Source organism: Zonotrichia albicollis, chromosome 13, assembly GCF_047830755.1.
Source record: "Zonotrichia albicollis isolate bZonAlb1 chromosome 13, bZonAlb1.hap1, whole genome shotgun sequence".
NCBI lineage: Eukaryota > Metazoa > Chordata > Aves > Passeriformes > Passerellidae > Zonotrichia > Zonotrichia albicollis.
Genome location: NC_133831.1, coordinates 11972707 through 11993514, shown reverse-complemented (window position 1 = coordinate 11993514; position 20808 = coordinate 11972707). Strand labels below are relative to the sequence as shown.

General features: G+C 43.4%; 1 protein-coding gene and 1 pseudogene across 1 annotated transcript in view; one reads left to right on the top strand and one right to left on the bottom strand.

Annotated features, from left to right (window-relative positions):
- Positions 1–3496, bottom strand: part of BEAN1 (brain expressed associated with NEDD4 1) — a 53188-nt gene extending 49692 nt beyond the window's left edge. The window contains exons 1-2 of the mRNA XM_074551030.1: positions 3123–3496; positions 1728–1802 (exon numbers count right to left, since the gene is read on the bottom strand). Of these exons, the coding sequence (XP_074407131.1) occupies positions 1728–1802; positions 3123–3153 (106 nt within the window). The 5' untranslated portion in view covers positions 3154–3496. The remainder of the gene's footprint in view (positions 1–1727; positions 1803–3122) is intronic.
- On the top strand, positions 3289–20086 carry LOC102062035 (pre-mRNA-splicing factor SLU7-like; annotated as a pseudogene).
- Positions 20087–20808: the final 722 nt, after the last annotated feature.

The window sequence follows — 20808 nt, the reverse complement described above, 5'->3', positions numbered from 1 at the left end:
TAGCTAGAAATAACTATCTTTTTATAATACCACATATGTATTAGCAATCTGCATAATTGATTGAATAATCAGTTGGTCTGATTGCCTTTACTTGTGTCTACAACCAGTTTCCTCAGAGATAAATCTCAGAAGTGCTGGGAAGGAGGTCGAGGAGGCAGGCACATGCAGAAAGGGAAGGCAGTTTGCACAGAACAATTTTTCTGCCTCTTTATTTCTCTGACAGTTTTTGGACCCCTTCATTTAAGCATTTGAAACACTGACTGAGGTTCATGACTGCTGATTAATAATTTATCTTCATTGTCATTATTTTCTAGAGATAAATCTGACTTTTTATTCTGAAAACCAGCCAATCATCCAAACACAGCTGACTAAAACCTGGAAACACTTTGCAAAGAAAATCCAATGTTTCTCTCAGAAAGAAACATCTAAAGCAACAAAGTCAAATTCTGTTTCTGACTAGGAAGTTCTGTTCAGCTCTGACCCTGTCAGCCCACCTTGGCTCTGTGTTGTTGCAGTCACTGAGCTCCATCCCTGAGCTGGGTGATGCCACTTGGGCTTCATTAGGCAGCAGCTGCTCATTTTGCAATTGCTCTTCAGCCCAGCTTTAATGTGGTGTTTTGGAGGAGTTTAAGGGATTAATCTGAAAGACAGCACTTGGCATTTACTTGGTTTTGCACTATCTTCACCTTTACCAACTAAACTCTGCTCTCAATTACCAAAGTTATCTTAGGGATAGATCCTAAAAATCCCTACTGTGGACAGAAGCTGGTTCTGACTTAATGAATAATTTCTCCAAGTTTGCTGTCATGATAGGTTTGACAGCAAACATTAAAATGAGTGTGATTTCTAGTCTGTGAATGATTGTAGCTGTGTTTGTGCTCCTCCATGTATGTTCCAAAGGAAATTAAGGGAATTTCTTGTCTGTTCTTCCTTTAAACTGCACCTTTCATTGTAAGATTCCTCAGCCATGATGGGCATGAACAGAGTTACAAAGTCACAGTCTGACAGTAACATTCCAGCACAGCTTTTCTGGAGCTGCAGCCCTTGCTCCAAGAGGGCTCTTGGTGGGTTTAATTGCTGTGTATTTTTTTATTCTGCATTCTTCCATCCAAGACACTGGACATGCTGCCCTGCTTCCCTGTGTGCATGTGGTTTTCTGCCAAAATAGGACCAGTGACACGAGGATAATTGGCTCCTACAATGCTGTATTTCCTCTTCAAAAAACCCTCATGTAATGACTACAAAAGGCAGTCAATAAAAAGGAGAGCAGAAGGAAGTCAAATGTCAGGAATTGTTTTATTTCAATGACTGGAAGTAATTTTTAGCCACATTTGTTTCACTAGTGAGTGCCAAAATGATATAAATTTTGACTGATGTCAGTGTGCTCCATTTGTCAATTTGGTAGTTTGCTGTTGTGGGAGAAAATGCTGAAAGAAGGATTTTTTTTTAAAAAATAAAATATTGAAGTACTTGTACCTGACACTAAATTTTATGGTCCTTTATTTCAGAAAATTCTGTCATTTCTGTGAGTTTGGTCTACCTAAAGATGACAAGGTTAAGGACATTTCTGTTAACTCAGTTTTTTCTCAGTCAGGAAGCTATTTGCCTTTTACTGGATTGATGTTTATCTGCTAGAGAACTTGAAATATATTATTTCTGCAGCTGTACATGACTGCAAAACACTCCAATAATACAGTTTAAAAAAAAAAGAAAAAGAGATTACTTACGGAGATTGGAATAATTGCTGCCTATCCCAATACTGATGGAGCTTCCAGAGATGAAAGGAAGATGGAAGAAAATAACTAAAAAGGGAAAAATGAAGAGAAAAGTCCTTAATAACAGTTTGGTTTCATTTGGTACCAGATGTGAATTGAAGGCACATTGAGGTAAGGTTCACCTGCTCTCTTTGGGCAGGATTGCACATCTCAGACCCCGGGTGCACACAAGTGGGGGCAAAACGCCAAACAAGGCATTGCTTCATACTTTAGGAATCTCTCCTGTTCAGGAAATGAAATTAATGCCTCTCAGATTCCAAACCCCATGTATAAACAACATTGTGTTATATAAATATGCTAATTATTGTTAAGTCATTCACCAGTCTCTGAAACAGGCACCTACCACTGTAAAACCAAGTAACTTCCCTGATTTGTGTGAGTGCAGCTTGAATGCATCAGGCATGTGTGTGCCAAACTGGGTTGGAATAAATTTAGTCTAAAATCTGATACACATACTCCCCCTATGCACTTAGGCTTTAATATTTATATCTTGCTCTTCAAAGATTTATATTTACAGGCAACAAAATGCACACGAGTAAAACGTGTCCTAAATAACCAGATCTTTAGATTTCTTTAAAGATGAGCTCGTTTGCTAATGCAGACGAGGATTTAAAGCCTGATTCCCGAGGGTCGCTCACTGTGTCACGGACTTCGGCTCGGGGTCTCGGCGCTGCCCTGCCCGCGGCCGGGAAGGGGCTGCTCCCCTCTAGGGAAGGGGCCCGGCCCACACAAAGTTCCGGGCAGGGTCCTCTGGGCTGCGGGATCCCCGCACTCTGCACCCGCGGCTGGGCGGCAACACACGGGCTCCCGGGGCCCCTCGGAGCCTGCCCCACCCGGGATCGGCCCCTCGGAGCCAGGATCGGCCCCTCAGAGCTGGGATCGGTCCCTCAGAGCCTGCCCCACCCGGGAGCGGCCCCTCAGAGCCGGGATCGGCCGGCACGGTTCCTGCTAGCCCCGGCACGGCTTCTGCTATACTCCGGCACGGCTCGACCCCTACCTTTTAGCCCGGCATAGCTCACGCCTTTCCCCAGCTTGGTTCCTTCCTTTCCCCGGCTCGGTTCAGCTCTTGCCTTTTCCCCAGCTCGGTTCAGGCTCTGCCTCTCCCCAGCCCGCCCCAACCCCTGCTTCCCCTCAGCCCGGTTCAGTTCCAGCCCCTGCCTTTCCCCATCCCGGCTCAGCCCCTGCCCTTCCCCGGCTGCTGCCTTTGCCCATCCCGGCTCAGCCCCTGCCCTTCCCCGGTTGCTGCCTTTCCCCATCCCGGCTCAGCCCCTGCCCTCCCCCGGCTGCTGCCTTTGCCCATCCCGGCTCAGCCCGTACCTTCCCCCATGCCGCCCTGCCCTGCCTTACCCCAGCCCGCCGCCGTGCCCGCTGTCTCCATCCGCCCCCGCCGCGGCTCCCCGGGGGCCGGCGGGGCCCCGCCGCCTCCTGCCGTGCGCGGGGCCGGGCCGGAGCCGGCGGCCCCGGGCTGGGGGCCGGGGGGCGGGTGACCCCCGCCCCGCGGGCAGGGCCGCACATGGCGGGGGCAGCGCGGGGGGGCCCGGGGCCGCACACGCCGGGCCGAGCCCGCCGCTCATCGCTCCTGCGGCAGCGCCCGGCAGCGGCGGGCGGCGGCACCGGGGCTGCCGCGGGGATTCGCCGCCTGCATGCCGAGCTGGAGGCGGACAGCGGCTCCGGAAAGCCGAGGCCAGCCCAAGTGCTGGAAGGGAGGGACTGCCTGGAGTAAACCCACGGGGACGGACGGGATTATCCGGCTGTGCGGAGGATATAATGCCGTGGGGCTGGATGGGGGCTAGCAGGAGGATGTACTCATGTAGTCCAAGCCAGAGCTAAACCCACTTTACAGTAGTAACATTTATTTGGGGACGTTTCTCATTGTGCTTGATAAATGCCGTAGTGCTGGATATAGGAGGAACAGGGCTGCAGCAGGTACTGAAGCGAATGAGCTTTCATAACTGGTTGTTTACCTCTAGGAAAAGCATCATTAGCTTTTTAGGAAAGAATGTGTGAAGTGAGGCCGCTTTTCTGAATGCTTTGTCAGCAGTTTGGAGTATTTCATGATCCAAGTTCCATGGGCAGTTTCTGTCACCCACGCACTTATTAGCTCTGCAGGACACTGCAGAGTGGTCCCACTGAGCCTGTTTATAGAGACATGGAGCTAAAGAGCCTTCTTTACTTCCCTGTCCCTGGGTGGTTTCCACAGAATCACAGAATGAGGCTGGAAAAGACCTCTAAGATCATCAAGTCCAACCTATGCCCTAGCACCTCAACTAGACTATAGCACCAAGTGCCATGTCCAGTCTTTTTTTAAACACATCCAGAGATGGTGATTCCATCACCTCTCTGGGAAGAGTATTCCAGTACTTTATTATTCTTTCGGTGAAAAACTTCTTCCTAATATCCAACCTGTCCCTTCCCTGACATACCTTGAGGCTGTGTCCTCTTGTTCTGTCAGTGCTGCCCAGTGGGAGAGACCGACCCCACCTGACTACATCTCCCTTCAGGAGTTTTGTAGCCTGGAGAGCAACTTCTCACAATCAGAACGGCTTTGCTGTCAGTATTTAGGCTGTTCAACTTTTCCCTGGTTTAGCAGCGATGGATGTAGAACTGTAATGAAGTTTGGGGTCGATCTGGACTCCCTGGTAAGCAGTTTCCTGCTGTTACTGATCACCTTTTTTTTCATTTTCTTTTCTTCTTCAATCCAGGTGAGCGTTAAGGGAGTCTAAGGCAATTGAAATCAGGATTTATGGGAATTTACAGGTGTGTTTCCTTATGAATCACAGAAACCTGTACCTGTTGCCAAAACTATAATACCTAGGTACCCTAAAATCCCTTAGAATGCTGCTGCAGAAGTTACCTTGTAATAAATATCTTCAACCCCTCAAAACGTCTGACTCCATGAAAGACTCCTTGTTAATAATTTCAATAAATGGAAACTGCATGGCTTCCTTTTAGGGGTCTTTGTTGTTTGGTTATGGCATGAAGGTGTCAATCTGTACACACGGAGAAAATCTGATTTTCTGTTTTTGGTTATGTGCCCCGAGGCCCCATTCTGCCTTTCAAGAATCATGGATGTGTGCAACATTGCACTTTAGGATATCAAAATATTTTCTCCACTTTAAAGTTCAGGAATTCCTAATGTATAGTAATTCTACAGATTTTGATGATGACATCTTTGTTCAATGGCACCTCACATTTACTCACAGTATCAGTATTAAGTTTAGTCCTGACAGACTTGGGGTCTTAAGTTTGAGATATCCACGCTCAGACAATTAAATAAGCTCACAAATTGTGGAATGTGTCTTTGTAACTGACTTTGGATGCAGGGAAATTGCTCAGTGTTTGTAGTTCTGAAGAAATCTCTCAGCTTGGATTTAGAACCCTTTCTGTGAGAGTCTCTTGTCCTTTTGCTGCAGTAGGAGCTGCAACTGCTTCTGAGACAGAGAACATTTGTTTCTGGGTCAGACAGCACCGTGCCCAACAGGATCCATCAGAGCCTGCAGGAACATCCCCACAGCTAATGGTGTCACGAGCCGTCCTCACAGATGGGTTTCGTGAGGGATCATGGGGGATCTCAGGGTGCAAAAAGCCGACATGGTACAAGGGGGTTTGCAGTGATAATCAAAACAAATGCACATCTATTGAAATAACCACAGCAAAATGCATTGGGGAGGAATTGGGGAAAAAGGGAAAAGTAAGGAAAAGAGGGAGAGGGAAAAAAAAAAGAAAGTTACATAGCTACCAAACATAGAACGGCAAAGTCTCTCGAGGGAGTCCACCAGGTCATGTCTGGGGAGATCTCAGGTGCAGTCCATCTGAACTCTTATCATGCTCCTTTTTGATGGAGGGAGGGGAATGAATTTTGAAACCAAATCAAAGGTATTTTATTGTATCTTCGGGGGAAAGAATGGTGTTTAGGAAAGGGTACACACAGTCCATGTTTGGCAGTAGGTGAGAGCCATTGTCTTCTTGGTCCAATGCTCACACCTGCAACATCCATCTCACTTTGGTCAGCTTGCCTCCCCCACAGACCTCCCCTGGGTTGGGGGTTCCAGTCCCAGTCCTCTCACAGAGGGGTTTCATGTCTTGGTTTTTCTTTGCTGAAGAGGCTCCTTACATCTCAGTCTGTCATGGTGGCTGCAAATGAGTGAGAGGGGTCCTCTGCAGGGGACCACCCAGAACTCAGGAGAAGTCTGGCCAGGCCGAGAGGTGGGGAAAAATCTGTCGCAGACATCTTTTTATGGAAATCCTTTCCTTAGGATTTTTCTCCTGAGAAGCTGAGAGGCCTCAAGAACAAAATGTAAACATTGATTATCTGCTGCTGTGGAATGCAACAGATGGATCTGTGATTGGTCTCATGTGCTTGTTTGTAATTAATGGCTAATCATGGCACAACTGGCTCAGACAGAGAGTCTGAGGCAGCTGCCTTTGTTATTCACTCCTTTCTATTCTTAGCTTAGCTAGCCTTCTGAGATGAAATCTTTTCTTCTATTCTTTTAGTATAGTTTTAATGTAATATATATAATAAAATAATAAATCAAGCCTTCTGAAATATGGAGTCAGATCCTCGTCTCTTCCCTCATGCAAAGACCCCTGGAACACCGTCACAAAAATCCCAGAGCTATTGTTGCAAAAAGGGCAGGATGTCCTTCACTGAGCTCAGTGTAGCATACAATAAATGCACCTGTGAAAACAATAACTTAGCAATGCTCTCAGGTCTCGGGGCCCATGGTGTGTGTAACTTTCTCCTACAGAGTCAGAGATTTAAGACAGGGAGATCTTTATCTTCAGCGGTCCCCAATGACAATCATGAGGCCAATGAGGGAAATTTTAGACAGAGTCTCACAAATGGGAACCTCTGGAACCAGCAGTAGTTGCTAAGCCCAGCTGCAGTGGACTGGAATGGTGTGGGCTTTGCTCCCCCCACTGATTTCCAAATCTGTATCACATGCATGTGAGGATGGGGTCATCTTTTACCCATTTTCAGCTTTTAGACTTTCCAGTTTTGCTCCTTATGCTGTGCAGCTGAGTGGAACCTGCCTGTGCAGTGGGGCTCGGGCCAGACTCGTGTTTGCACAGCCAGTGCAGCAGTGCTGTGTTGTGGCATGGGGATGCTGTGAGTAGTTTACATCACTAGTTGTTTCTTCTGGTAGCATCTGCTTTTCTGTTTTGGTAAAACAGATTTGTATTAAAGAAAACTTGCCACAAATAAATGATTTAACACATAGGAGTTTGCTTATGGGTGGTATTTGGGAGAGCTGGGACAAAAATAAGAACTATTCAGTATTCCTGCTGCTCCTATCTATTGACTTTGGGTTAGTTTTTCCTTCTTGAGACATCACAGAGCAGGGGAGACCATGGCAGTGCCTGTGTGAACCTGAGTGTTTCTAGTCTGAATTCTGCCATCTTCTCATGTTTTCCCAATCTACAGAAATGAGGAGTGTGACTGATGGGGAGCCCAAGCACATTTAGGTGAAGTTTGGAATGGTATTCCATATGGATGGAACTGCACAGAGTTGCTGTCCACAGTGGCTTTTGCCCAGTTTACTGATAAGGAAAAAACCCACAGACTGATAACTCTATTCTAGCTATTCTCCATCAAGGGACTTCATTATAAAGCTGCTGTCAGCACAGTGACAGACCTCAGCTCAGCTTCCCATCTCCTGGGGCTTGCTTTGGGATCCTTGGGGCTGAGTGGAAGCTGCAGTCTGGTAGCCAATTTTTGTAAGGCAAAATAAATTTTCTTGCTATAATGAGATCGCTTTTGACTGAGAATTTTTATGTATTCATAGTGAGACATTTGGGGGATACTGTTCACTCCGTCTTTTTTTTTTTTTGTTTTGTGGAAAAGGTGGTAATGAAATAAATGTCAATTGGATTATACAATTAGTCATAGATAAAACACCTCAGAATGAGCAAAATGGGAACAGGAAAGTCTTTTCAACATGGAAAATCTGGAAGCAGTGAGATTTTATCACTGCTGTGGAGTCTACACAGCTTTCTGCCCTTGTGTCACCTCGGGCCAGCTCATCCTGCCCGGTGCTGGGCATTGCTGGAAAGGCTGATTGCACCAGGCTGGGCATTGCCAGTGCTGGGCATTGCTGGAAAAGCTGATTACACCAGGCTGGGCAATGCCAGTGCTGGGCATTGCTGGAAAAGCTGATTACACCAGGCTGGGCAATGCCAGTGCTCTGGCACTGCTGGAAAAGCTGATTACACCATGCTGGGCAATGCCAGTGCTCTGGCACTGCTGGAAAAGCTGATTGCACCAGGATGACATTGCCAGGGCTCTGGCACTGTGGAAAAGCTGATTGCACCAGGCTGGACATTGCCAGTGCTGGGCATTGCTGGAAAAGCTGATTACACCAGGCTGGGCATTGCTGGAAAAGGTGATTGCACCATGCCCTGGGCATTGCCAGTGCTCTGGCACTGCTGGAAAAGCTGATTGCACCAGGATGGGCATTGCCAGTGCTCTGGCTCTGCTGAAAAAGCTGATTACACCAGGCTGGGCATTGCCAGTGCTCTGGCACTGCTGGAAAAGCTGATTACACCAGGCTGGGCATTGCTGGAAAAGCTGATTGCACCAGGCTGGACATTGCCAGTGCTCTGGCACTGTGGAAAAGCTGATTGCACCAGGCTGGGCATTGCTGGAAAAGCTGATTGCACCAGGCCCTGGGCTCTGGGAATTCCTTGCTGGAGTCTCCGCAGTGTGGTGGCTCAGTGAAACTGTCCCTGCTGCTGAGAGCAAAGGAGGTCAGGGAAAGGGGCTCTGGAGGTTTTTGGGAAGCATTTGGTGCTTTCACAGCTCCCTGGGTCCTGAAATGAAATAATTGAAGGAAAAGTCTGCAAATTTTCTGAAAAAACTCAAACAGACAGATGTTTGCCAGGTTTTAAATACTTTCTGAGTTTGCTTATATTGTAGAATTAATAACAAAGGAATTTCCTCCTTGCTGAAAGCTATTTTAATGGAAAGGGTGGAATTTTAAAGATATGCATTTACTGTAGAACATTTTTCAGCTGGCATTTATAGGACAGATAAATTTATTTTGAATAATATTTTCTAGACTTTTAAATCAAGTGGTTTTATTCTTTAGGCATAAAATCTGTCAAGAGGAAAAATAATTTTAAATTATTAATACAGATGAAGCATATCAGTAACAGATATTTCACAGCAGCCTGAAGACCCAGAGGCAGAAGTTCTGGTTTTTACCTGCCATGTAAAGGAATAAGACCTGGAATGTAGAGCTCTCTTTCTGTAACTGCCATGGCAGGAAAGGATTCTGTAGGAATTTTATGTCATGCCCAAATTCTCAGAGGCTGTTTTTCTGATTTTTAGCTTGCCAACTGTCCTATTCTCTGGAACAAAAGATGCTCTTGGGCTCTGGGGTCAGATTTAGTTTCTTATTTATTCACCTGCTTGCAGACTTTTGAGGAAGATGGTGAGTTATTCTGTCAGTGCCTGCTGTACAATTTTTTTTTAATATCTGTATATATGGTAAGAAATAATGTGGTCCAAGATTGTTATTGAAGATCTAATATTTTCCCTAAATGTATTCAATCTTCCTGATGCCAATTTTAAGGATGTAGAATGGAAAATTTCATCTCAGTGTTCTTTTCCCTCTCATTCTCTGACTCCTTAATTAAATTTATAGCTAATTATGCAATTTATTTTGTGTTTACCTTTCAAAGACCTTAGAGCACCTGATGGTGAATGTGGAGTCTCAGGGTTTATTTCCATGGGTCCTTGAATGAATTTGTGATAAAGGCTAATGGCACTTTCAGAATTAAGGATAGCCAATGGATTACTAACAAATAGTAACATATGTGTCCCTGGAGATACAGGACTATAATTATACCTAAATATATAGAAAGAAATACTGAATTATGTCATACACGGTATTTAAAATAAGGTAACAGCACTACCACCAGCAATAACAGTAAATGTGCATGTCAGAATGGTTAAAATGCTTTTGTTTGTTGTAGGTACACCCTTTGATATGGGTGTTGCACTTGGTGCTGGAAATCCTATGTTTGGCTGATCAGAGCCACCTGTATCCCATGAAACATGGATACGCCTGTTCCTAAGGGGAGGGATATCCATGGCCCTGGGGGGGGATCAGGCTTAAAATCTGTGTTTTTTGGTGCAGAGTCCCCGTCCTGTATTGGCAGAGCTCAGTGTGTGCATCAGATGTCAGAAGGAGCAAAGAAAAGGGAACTGATAGGAAGCTCCACACTGCAGAGTAGTTTATTGACTATTTAAAAGATTGCTAGTCAGTGTAGCCCTCGTAGAGGCTGGCAGTTTTATGATTTAGTTCTTATTTTTTTACACTGAGATGAAGTATTTGTCATTTACTCTCAGGATGATTTTTAAAAGAGGCTTTTGATAGAGGGCAGAGAAGACAGCCCTGCAGTGCTGTTAGTGCAGGCAAGAATGAGAACCCAGCCATGCCTTTGTTCACCTGAAACTAAAGCACAAGTGAGGAAAAGGCAGCATGGCAGCAGCCCAAAATGTAATTGTGACCCAACATTGATTTTATCTCTCTGACACCATTGTGTGCTAACAAGAAATACTTCGTTCACCTTGAAGTACAAACCCCATCATTCATGGTTTGTGTTTTACCAGTGAATACACAAGTCAGTACCTCTGCACTTTATTACTACTTTATTTATGAAGTGTTTGTGAATCTGCAGAGCCTCTGAAGGTGGTAAAAATTTTATAAATAAGCAGAGGTGCAAAGTTCCTCACTGGAGCTGTGAACTTTTTCATGGTAGTAAGGAAGAGATACAGACTGGAGATCAAAATGCTTGGGGAGTAACCTTAGGGCTCATGAAACCCTTGTGCAACCCCAGCTTGGTTTAAATGGCATTGGGCTGGCAAAAGGGAGGGTAGAATGAGGCCCTGGGAGGCTCCTGCCCCAGAGGAACTGCCATGAGATGCAGAAACCAGTGACAGAAAAGAACTTGCACAGGGAATGATGCAAATACAGACAGATTTTATATGGAACATGAAAAAAAAAATCAGGATCCTCCAGGTTTCCTGACAGGCTGGCCCCACTCCTGAAACGAGACATGTATTTTTATAAACTATTTAATAATGGTTGAAGTAAGGGTATAACCTATTCTTTTGTTTAACAGTTTTGCCCAATGGGAATAAATGTGCAGTAGGATAAGCAGTCTGGCAGTTAGTTTAAAACCTGAAGAGCAGAGGAGTTCATGTGCCAGGAGAGAGGAGCACTGTGATAAATGCTGTGGAGAGGTGCAAACCAGGGCAGTCAGGTGCCTTGTGCAGTTCCTTTGCAGAGAAATGCCAGGCAGGCATGGGGACAGAAGGAACAGAGAAAAGCAAAGGAGAAGGAGCAGATCCAGAGGTTTGCAACACAAAAAGGTTGTGCTGGGGTTTGGGGTAAAACTTGGACATCCTGGGCAGGTGTTTAACGCAGTGGGAAGAGCAAACAGGGTGGCACAAACTGATAAAGAGACACCAAAATCAACCCAGAGGGGCTGGGGTGCTGCAGCCCTCAGACTGCAACAATCTCTGGTCAGCCTTTGTGTAGGCTTGGGACAGAACATGGTGTTCCCAAAATTGCTGGTAAGATTATAAAGGAGCAGTTGTGAATTGAGCTCTCTGAGGTAGAACTGAGCCAGAGCTAGTCCAGCTGTCTGCAGAGGAAAATGATGATGGAGTAGCTGGGAAAAGAGAAAGGAATTGAAGGGGAAGGAAGGCACAGGCTCACTGAGCTGGTGATTTGTATTACGAGAGCCACTTCTTTGCTTCTTAGTACTTAAAAGGACAATTGACTTTTATCAGAAGCCAAATAGAAACAATTGAATGGTACAAACACAAGCACTGGAGATGTGTCTCTGCCACTCTTGCTTTCATTATTTTACAGCACAAGGTGGACAGAGGAGCTTGTCCTTCTTACTACCACAGATTTGGTCCAAGCTCAACTGAAAATGTGCTGAATGTCAAACGGGGGATGGGGAAAGTAAAGGGCAACCAGATTTTTAATTTTTTTAAAAATTTGTTTGATTATTAGCTTGACAAGGGACCAAATTTGGTTTTGGAGGGGTTTTGGTTTGGTTTTTTTTTTCATTGTTCTTTGTTTGTTTGTTCTCTTTTGCTTTGTTTTAAAATTTCATTTTAATTCCTATGCATGCTTTGTACTTTATTATTTATATAGGTTATATAGGTTAACCTATATATAGGTATATTCCTATATAGGTTATATGGGTTAACCTATATAGGAATAGGTTATATTTTAGAGGCTCCTTTCTTCTGGTTGTTAAAAGTCCTTATCATTAACTATCTGTCATCAAGGATTAAAGTATAGCATGAACACAATGTGCAGATTCTCACCCATGAGCTCTGATGCTACTTTGCTTCAGATCTCTAACAAATAAACCACTCCCAAGGTCTACAAAATGTCCCAAATGAGCACCTGTTAAATCCTAAAGTATTCACTTTACCCTAAGAAGTTTCAAAATTGAGTCTTGCTGCTATGACTTGTTAAAATATTACTTTGTTTTTGAAATTTTTAGCTAAATTATACATACATACATACATATATATATATACACACACACATCCCAGCAGTTTTTCAAGTCTGCTACACAGCAATGTAAATGTCTTAGGGAAAAAAGCTGTAATGAGTGTATTGCTCCTTGCTTCTTTTGGATCATCCAGCATGAGACACAAGGATGTTATCCAGTGTTGATGTGCTCAGAAGTCACCAGGAATGTGACATTTTCTCATGTTTTTGCACTGTAACATGAATTTGATTCCAATGCCTTACCTGGATCTCTTCCAGCAGGTGAAGATCTGCTTAAGAGTATGAGCATGCAAAGGGAACAAATAAATAAAATATAGTATGAGCAGCTGACTTCCATGCTCATCTAAAACCATCTCACACTAGTCCCTGCTTCTGCTAATAAAGCATTCAGAGCTCATTTTGGTATCTCTGAAAGTCACCTTTACTCAGCCCATCACTGCAGAGGAAAGCACTCAACCTGTGCTGCTTTCTGCTTCCAGATACTGCATGAGACTCCAGGAATGAGCTTGAGAGCCTTAAAAAATAACAAAGAAAAAATCCCATGCAATTTTCAGGTGCTGGAATCTAACAAGAAGGTCAAGTCTTGCTTATTCTGGGGCACTTGGATTGCTGATACCACTAGTAACAGTTTGGATCTTAAGAAGCTATTTAAACGATGTTGAATTGGGTATTTTATATGTCATAAATTCATTGCAGGTCCATCTTCAAAATAATATCTGTGGCCAAAGGTTCAATAACACATTTTTTTTAGTAGTGAGTAAGGGTCAAGATCAAAACCATATAGCTATTAAATCTTAGAACTGAAAACATTTATTCATATATATATATATATAAATACAAAAATGGTTCTATATGATCTCTACTGTCAGATTTTGAAATATAATGTAAATATCTATTGAGCAATTGTAGCATGTTTTACCACCAGAAATACTTGGTTTAAATGCCCAAGTTTTAAGATGGAGAGAGAACATGTGGATTTATAAATTTCAGATGCATTTGCTGTCCTGGCAAGAAAAATACCTTGTTTCTCTTATGAATACAGGAAATACTAACAACGTGAATGCAGATGGTGCAATGTCAGTTTTTCCAGCCAGTTTCCAATGATCACACATTAAAATGGGTATGTCTCCCCTCTGCTCTGAAATGTGAGGTTGATTTGGGGGATGTTCCCATGAGAACTGTCCAGGAAGTGTTGATATTCCCTGTCTGATGCTGCCTGTGGCTCTTTGGCAGCATGAAAGCCAAAGCCAGCTGACACGTGCACCTGGCTTGGCAAATATTGATAAAAAATTCAGTGTTGGGCCTTGATATTCAAGTCAAAATTAAAAAACTCTCTATGGATTTGTAGAAAGAGTGTCCTTGAGGAAGAAGAGGTGCATGAAGAGAGGTGGAGCATGCTTTAAAAAGGTGAGAAGGCCTTGTTTATGTTGAACACGTTGAGCTAACATTGCTTGCAGTGCCACAGCAGAGTGACCATGGCTCCTGCTTGTGGAGCTCCTGGAAAATAAACACAGGGACTGGGAGCCAGCACTGCCCAGCATGGGGAACCCCAAACTGTGCTGCTGCTGCTGGGGCACCAAGGTCCTCATTCCCTGACTGATGCTGGCTCTGGGGCTGAGCTGAGCCCCAGGTGATGCAGGGAGAGTGCAGCTGACAGATTGCTCTGTGAGACAGAGTAGGGATCCATCCTGAATTAGGTGAAGTGTCTAACAATGGTCAAAAGTCTGTGAGGCCAAAGCTGAAGGAAAAACTTGTATGCCGAGACAGCAAGGAGATAGAGAAAGAAAAACAGAAAAGACCACGAGGTCAATTTGCCCCAACCTAGAAATTCCTTTGATAAAGAAGAACTGGTGCTAAGTGTCATGCGGGATGAATATCTATGAACTTATTGTGAAACTGTATGCATATGCATTTGGAAGGGGGATAAAAGGAGGTCTGAAATTTTCAGGGGCACGCATGCCTTTTGAGGAGAATTTTCTCCGTGTGCGTCCGGCGTCGTAAATAAACGTATCGAGCTTTACAACTTTTATAAAGTTGTGAGGTTTCTTCTTTTCTCTGCAAAACATCTGTGGGTGGCTGCTTCTCAGGGTATGAAATGCATGAAGTGATCACATATTCAGTCAAAAGCCCTGGGGAAAGGCATTATTTACCACCTTGCCTCCTGATGGTGTTTGGTCTGGAGCTAAGGGCAGCTTTGGCTGCAGTTATCAATGTGCAGAGCCCGTGGGGCTGCCAGGAATGGATCTGGGAGCCACGCTGAGGACACTGTTATTGCACTGCTTTTCTACTGCTTTCAAAATCACTTTGTATCTCGCAGTGTGAACTGGTGCTGGAATAAATCAGCCAAGGCCCCATTTTCTACATGCAGAAAGACAATTCTTTATTCACAAAGCTCATATTTGTAGGAAGTACCAGAAGGTTTAACAACTAATTGGTGTTATTGGTCAGCAATACAGTGAAACTCAGTTCATGGTCAGTAAAGGCTGTTGTATATATCTATCAAATTTTCTCTCTCTAGATATGTTAACATTTTTCCTTTGTGTGTTCTCATGGAACAAATCTTATTGTTTACACAGGTGCATTTGTTTTTCACCCTCAGAATAGACTGTTGTGCTAAAGGAACTTCTCATTCGCAGAATAGCTTCAAATGGGAACTTGCAAATTGCTTGTGAGCTGCACCTAGAAGAAATGCCAGGCCAGTTTTGTCAATTTTAGCAGAGTGAGGCCTGATTTCATAAGGCCTTTCTTTTATAATTCTTCTACCTGTCTACGACAAACTGGCAGCAAAATGAAAATGTCTCCCACCCATTTATGTCTTTCTGTACCTGTTCTTCCTTTCTCACCCTGTTGGTTAATTTAAAAAAGGGTCTTATGTTCTGAGGTTAAAACAGCTCACTCTTGTGAGGGTATCATGTCATTAAGGTTATCACTGACTATCTATTAGATATGGGATAAGATTCATAAAAGACCAATTACAATTAACAAAATGTATCAAATTCTATCAAGTCATCGACCCAGGGCTTCACAACATGAGAAAAGTAAAGAATAATCATCAATGTCTCTAAAGAAAATGGAAATAAATGACCATTGTTTTAAAGTCCAAATAGCTGACACTCAAGAGAAAGTTCATTAGCTGGAAATGTTGATTTTGACATCACTGAATGTCCTCCTGGGTCCAGGAACAGGGAATAACTGAAGAAGGTTTGCAGGAGCACTGTACCATGAGGATGCCATGAGGCTTTTGTTGGCACATTGCCTCTGTAGTTTGCAGACACATCCATGTCTTGGCAGTCCCATTTCTGTTCCTGTTCTGGCCATGAGGGCTGCATGGTGATGAGGTTATTTCTCTTTGCACTGGGCCTCGTTTCTTCAGAGGCTACTGGTGTCTGATGAATGAACAGGTGACTTCTTTGAACCTGCTGATGATAAAACACAAGCACACTCTCTCTTCAAGTCAATTAATCAATTAGGCTTTGCTGTGGCACACTCAATTGGGATTTAGATTTGATGATCTTTATTCCAAATCTCTAATGCAAATATTGTATTATTCAAAGTTATTTGTTTTCTAAGTTTCTAATGTACATATTATATTATTTGGATGTTCTTAAGGCACTATATTCCCCTTCTTTTAGCTTTTTTAAAAATTAGATGCATGTCTTTGGTTATGAGCATGAAGAAACATCAAGGCAAAACAATACACGTAGTGAACAAGAAACTGACAGCAATCAGCAATAAGTCAGGTACAACAATTAAGAATATTTCAGATAATACACATATTTAATAATACATGTGAAATTAGGTAATTAGGAATCTCTGAAATACTGTACCATCATCCCAGAGTCTGTGAACAGCTGACAAACCTCAATTTAGCGAGGGCTTGGATAATTATTTCCAGATAATAATTCCCAAGCTCGCTCTAAAAATAGGTTCTGCTGTCATATATAAAGGGTCAAATTGCCAAGTCAAAGTGACCTGAATCTAGTTTTGATGCAGAAAACATCCAGGTTTGTTGGCAAATTCCCCATCCAGGTAGAGCCAAGGCCTGGCCACTGCCCAAGATCCATCTGGGAGGGAATTCCCTAAATACGTTTTAAACAAGGTTCTTAATAGTAGCAGCTATGAGTAAAGGCCTTGAGGTTAAAGATTAATCAAACCATCTAGTAGTTGTATAACTCTGAAGTTTCCTTCAGGATAGAGATGCTTCAAACACAGCAAACTGCTGGAGTGCTTCTGTAATAATAACTGGAAAAAAAATACAAGACTAGCAGTTTGGAGAAGGCTTTCAACAAAGCCTGGGTATCTTTTCTTGGAACTGAAAAATACCTAAAATTATGAGACAGCATTGGGTCAAACCATAGTGCCAGTGCAGGGACTAGCCAGACAGCTACCTTTATATAAGACATGCATAAGCAGCTAGAGAACAAAAAAGAAGCATCCTGAAACAACACATGTCTTTTAGATAATTACACAAAGATGTTAAAGCATGTAAGAAGCCGGTTATAAATACAGTAATAGCATATTATGAATAATGCCTATTATAAAATCAGTAAATTCACGTCATGTAATCAATATATCAGCAGTAACCATCTTAGGGAGCTGAGACAGCACCTTTCTAAACAGTCATGTACCTTTGACAGCAAAATGAATCAAAGGAAAAGCTTACAATCATTAACAGCCATAATGTAGAATCATAACTGACTCTTCTTTGTCATCTATGGAAGATAAAACAGCAGAGATTGTAAGGAGCAATAGAATCTTTGACAAAATCAAGACTGTATCTTCTTTATCCACAAACAGGTGTTTGTCATGTTTCATCACAGCTGTTTTAGTTGGAGTCATTACATCCCTTAAAAGAAAACAACTACGCATCTTACAATGTTGAAAAGTAATATTTTACTGTCTTAGATTGCAATGCAGGATGTAACCAGAGGTATGTGTTCTATCACCATCTGTTAAAACCAGGTGAGGAATGTTCTTTATCTCTTCCATGACCCATCCCTCATAACTCCGTTAACTTCTGTTAATGGGCCTGGAAATGTTTTAGCTGTTAAAACCAGGTGGGGCAGTTTGCTTTATCTCTCCCTTGACCATCCTCCCTCCAGGAGATATCTTCTGTTAATGGGCCATTGAGTGTCCCTGCATGACTGATGAAATTACATCATCCCACTGGGAGATGCTCCACACAGGGGGAGGAGCCAAGCATTCCTACCCAGATATAATCTGGAGATTCTGGAATACCAGCACAGCTTCTCCACTGGATTGCCCAGAGGAACAGCAGCTGCCTCTTCTTCCACTGGATCTTCAGAGGAAGAGACTGCACCTTTCTACAGATCCCCCTGCTCCAACAGAACCACTCCTGACACTGCAGGAGGGCTGCAGCCACATTTCCAATTGTACTGCCACCAACAACCTGACCCACAGGGTGTCAGGCTGGGTTCTGACTCTGTCAGTGTTGTTCTAGTGTACTGCATTGCTTATTTTATCCCTTTATTTTTCTTTTACCTATTAAAGAACTGTTATTTCCTACTCCCATATTTTTTGCCTGAGAGACCCTTGATTTAAAATTTATAGCAATTCGGAGGGATGGGGAAAGTTTATATTCTCCATTTCAGGGGAGACTCCTGCCTTCCTTAGCAGAGTCCTGTCTTTCCAAACTGAGACAGAGGGGGAAATGATGTGAGCCTGGAGGAACCAAAGAAGATGGCGAGGGAAAACTGGAGGAAAAAGAATTAGAAGAGCAGAGAAGACTAGGAAATGCACCTGCTGAAGTGGATGAAGAAGGAAAAGATATCAACCCTCATATTCCTCAGTACATCTCCTTGTGGTACATGAGATCCTTCTAAGGGACACACACTAAAGCTTCCGAGACCTCAGCCAGAGAAGCAGGAACAGTATAACTCCTCTGGAGATTGGTACAAATGAGGAGTTCAGGAGCACCCTGTGGCCATGAAATACTGCAAAGCAACCTGTGAGAACTGCAGGGCGCTGACACACAAAATAGAAAGACTGCATGGAGAGACCAAAGAAAGTTGGAGCAAAAATACATTAAAATTTTGACGAACAAAATGAACACGTGCAGTGCAGCCTCAGCTGATGTTTGATTATGATGGGAAGCGAGACTGGTGGAATGGTTATGACCCAGAGGAGCACATGAAAATTGTTGAGGAATATTCCAAGGTTGATTTGGCCAAATGTACACTGAAAGCACAGAAGCTTCAGGAGGAGTTGGCATCAGGGAAGCTGGGGCAAGTGAACTCCCCAAGACACCAGTGAGGAGAAAAGGAATCAAATTCACAGACAGAAAGAGATCATAATGGTGAAGATGAAGACAAATACACAGATGACATTGATATGCCTGGGCAGAACTTTGACTCTAAGAATGCATCACAGTCTGAAATTTATGTATTTGGGAAGATACTGCTAAATACTTGAGGAATCTGGATCCAAACTCTGCTTATTATGATCCCAAAACAACAGCAATGAGGGGGAACTCTTATGCCAACACAGGCAAGAATCCAGATGAAGTTGGTTATGCAAGTGACAACTTTGTTTGCTGCACAGTTGATACCATTTCCATGGCACTGACTCAGCTCTTTGCCTGGGAGGCTAAGACAAAGGCTCTGAAGTTCATCTTCAAGCGGACCCTACAAAATTAGAGCTTCTTTATAAATCTTCCAAAGTGAAAAAAATAAGATTTCAAGGCTCAGCTGAAAGAAAGCATCCTAGAGAAGTATGGAGGACAAGAACATTTAGATGCCCCTCCTAGATGAACTACTGCTAGCTCAAACAGAAGATTATGTGGAGCATAATCTAGGCATGGAACAGTCATCAAAGGACAGCAGAAAGCTATTGCTTGTTCTAAGTATGAAGAGAATGTGAAGATCAACAACCATACATGCATTTGGAGTTTGTACCAGAAAGAAGGCAAGTGGGGTTACAAGTGCTGTCATTCCTTTGTCAAATACTCCTACTGTACAGGAAAACTGGGAAAGACATTGCTAATACAGAGGCAAGTTTAATGGAAGAGCAGCCTGAGGAGGAGGAACACATGACAAAACACTGATGGAGATCCACCAAGAGAAACAGAAAAAGAAAAAAAAAGAAGCACAAGAAGAGCTCAAATTCCAACAGTGAAGGTGAAGAGAAAAAGAAGCAAGAAACTAAAAAAGGCTCTAAATGCTGAAAGAGGCTTGACTTCTCCACATCAAAGAAATCATGCAGTTAGATGAGAGGAAGAGACCATACAACAGCCAATATGAAGCCAGGGAGCCAGCAGAAGAGGAGAGAGAATGAGTTGCTGCAAGAGAAAAAAACAGAAACAAACCAACCAGAGAACATACATCATCATCATCTGTGTGTAAGAAGCTTCGGCTAGACCAAATTCCTGCAGCAAATCTTGATGAAGATGATGAAGTGATGAAAATTATGAATATGAGGATGATGATGACACTGCAGCTCTTCTGGCTGAACTGGAAAAAATCAAGAAAGAACAAGCTGAAGAACATGCTCAAAAGGAACAAGCACAAAAGGCCAAAGAAGAAAGAATTTGGATGGAGAACATCCTGGCTGGTAACACTGCTGAACCGTACTGGGCCAGCACAGACTCAGGCAAACTTCAAAGTTAAAAGGAGGAGGGAAGATGATGATGTTGTCTTCAAGAACTGTGCCAAGGAGATAGACAAGACAAAAAAGGACAAAGGATTTGTCAATGATACTCTGAGATCAGAGTTTCACAAAAAGGTCGTGGAAAAGTATATCAAGTAGTACAGTTTTATGTGCCATAGTGTGCAAGGACTTGGTAGATCATGGCCGTTCCCTCCCTTTCCCTCAGAATTTAAGGCTGAATGTTTGGTCATGGATTCTGAAATGCTTTTCCAAGATCAGCAAAAGCTTCATAATTAATAAGTGCTATGTATCTGGAGTTTTTATTCCTGCATATTGTTTTCCTTTACAGTTTTAATTAAACCAGTTTGTGTCTTATGAAAAAAAGCACACACACACAAAAAAAAAGGAGCAGAGCTGCAGTGGCCAAGCCATGTGCTGGGGCAGGGTGGGGAGAGTCCTGCTGCACCACCCCATAGCTACAACAGGTCTCTTAGATGAACAGCAATTAAATACAGATCAGCCAGTCCCAAGTGATGGGCAGGTGCTGCTCCAAAGAGGGGGAAGGGGGCTGAGCTGCCCTGTCCCACTCCTGCTGTCACCAGGGAAGGGAAAACTCCATACCTCTGTCCTGCACTGCAGCACCTCTGCCCCCCCCAAAACACTTGCAGTTGAAAAAGAGGAGGGGAAAGGCAATAAAAACAAACCCTAAAAACTGCACACCCTAATGGGTAAAATACCAAAAGACAAATGTAGAGAACGCTGGAAAGGCACAAAGCACCTGTGGTTCTCATCTTCTGCTTTGGAGTCTGCGAGTTCCATGGGGGACTGAGGGGCCCAGCACAAGGGGAGCCGCTGGGTCTGGAAAGGAGCTTTGCTACAAA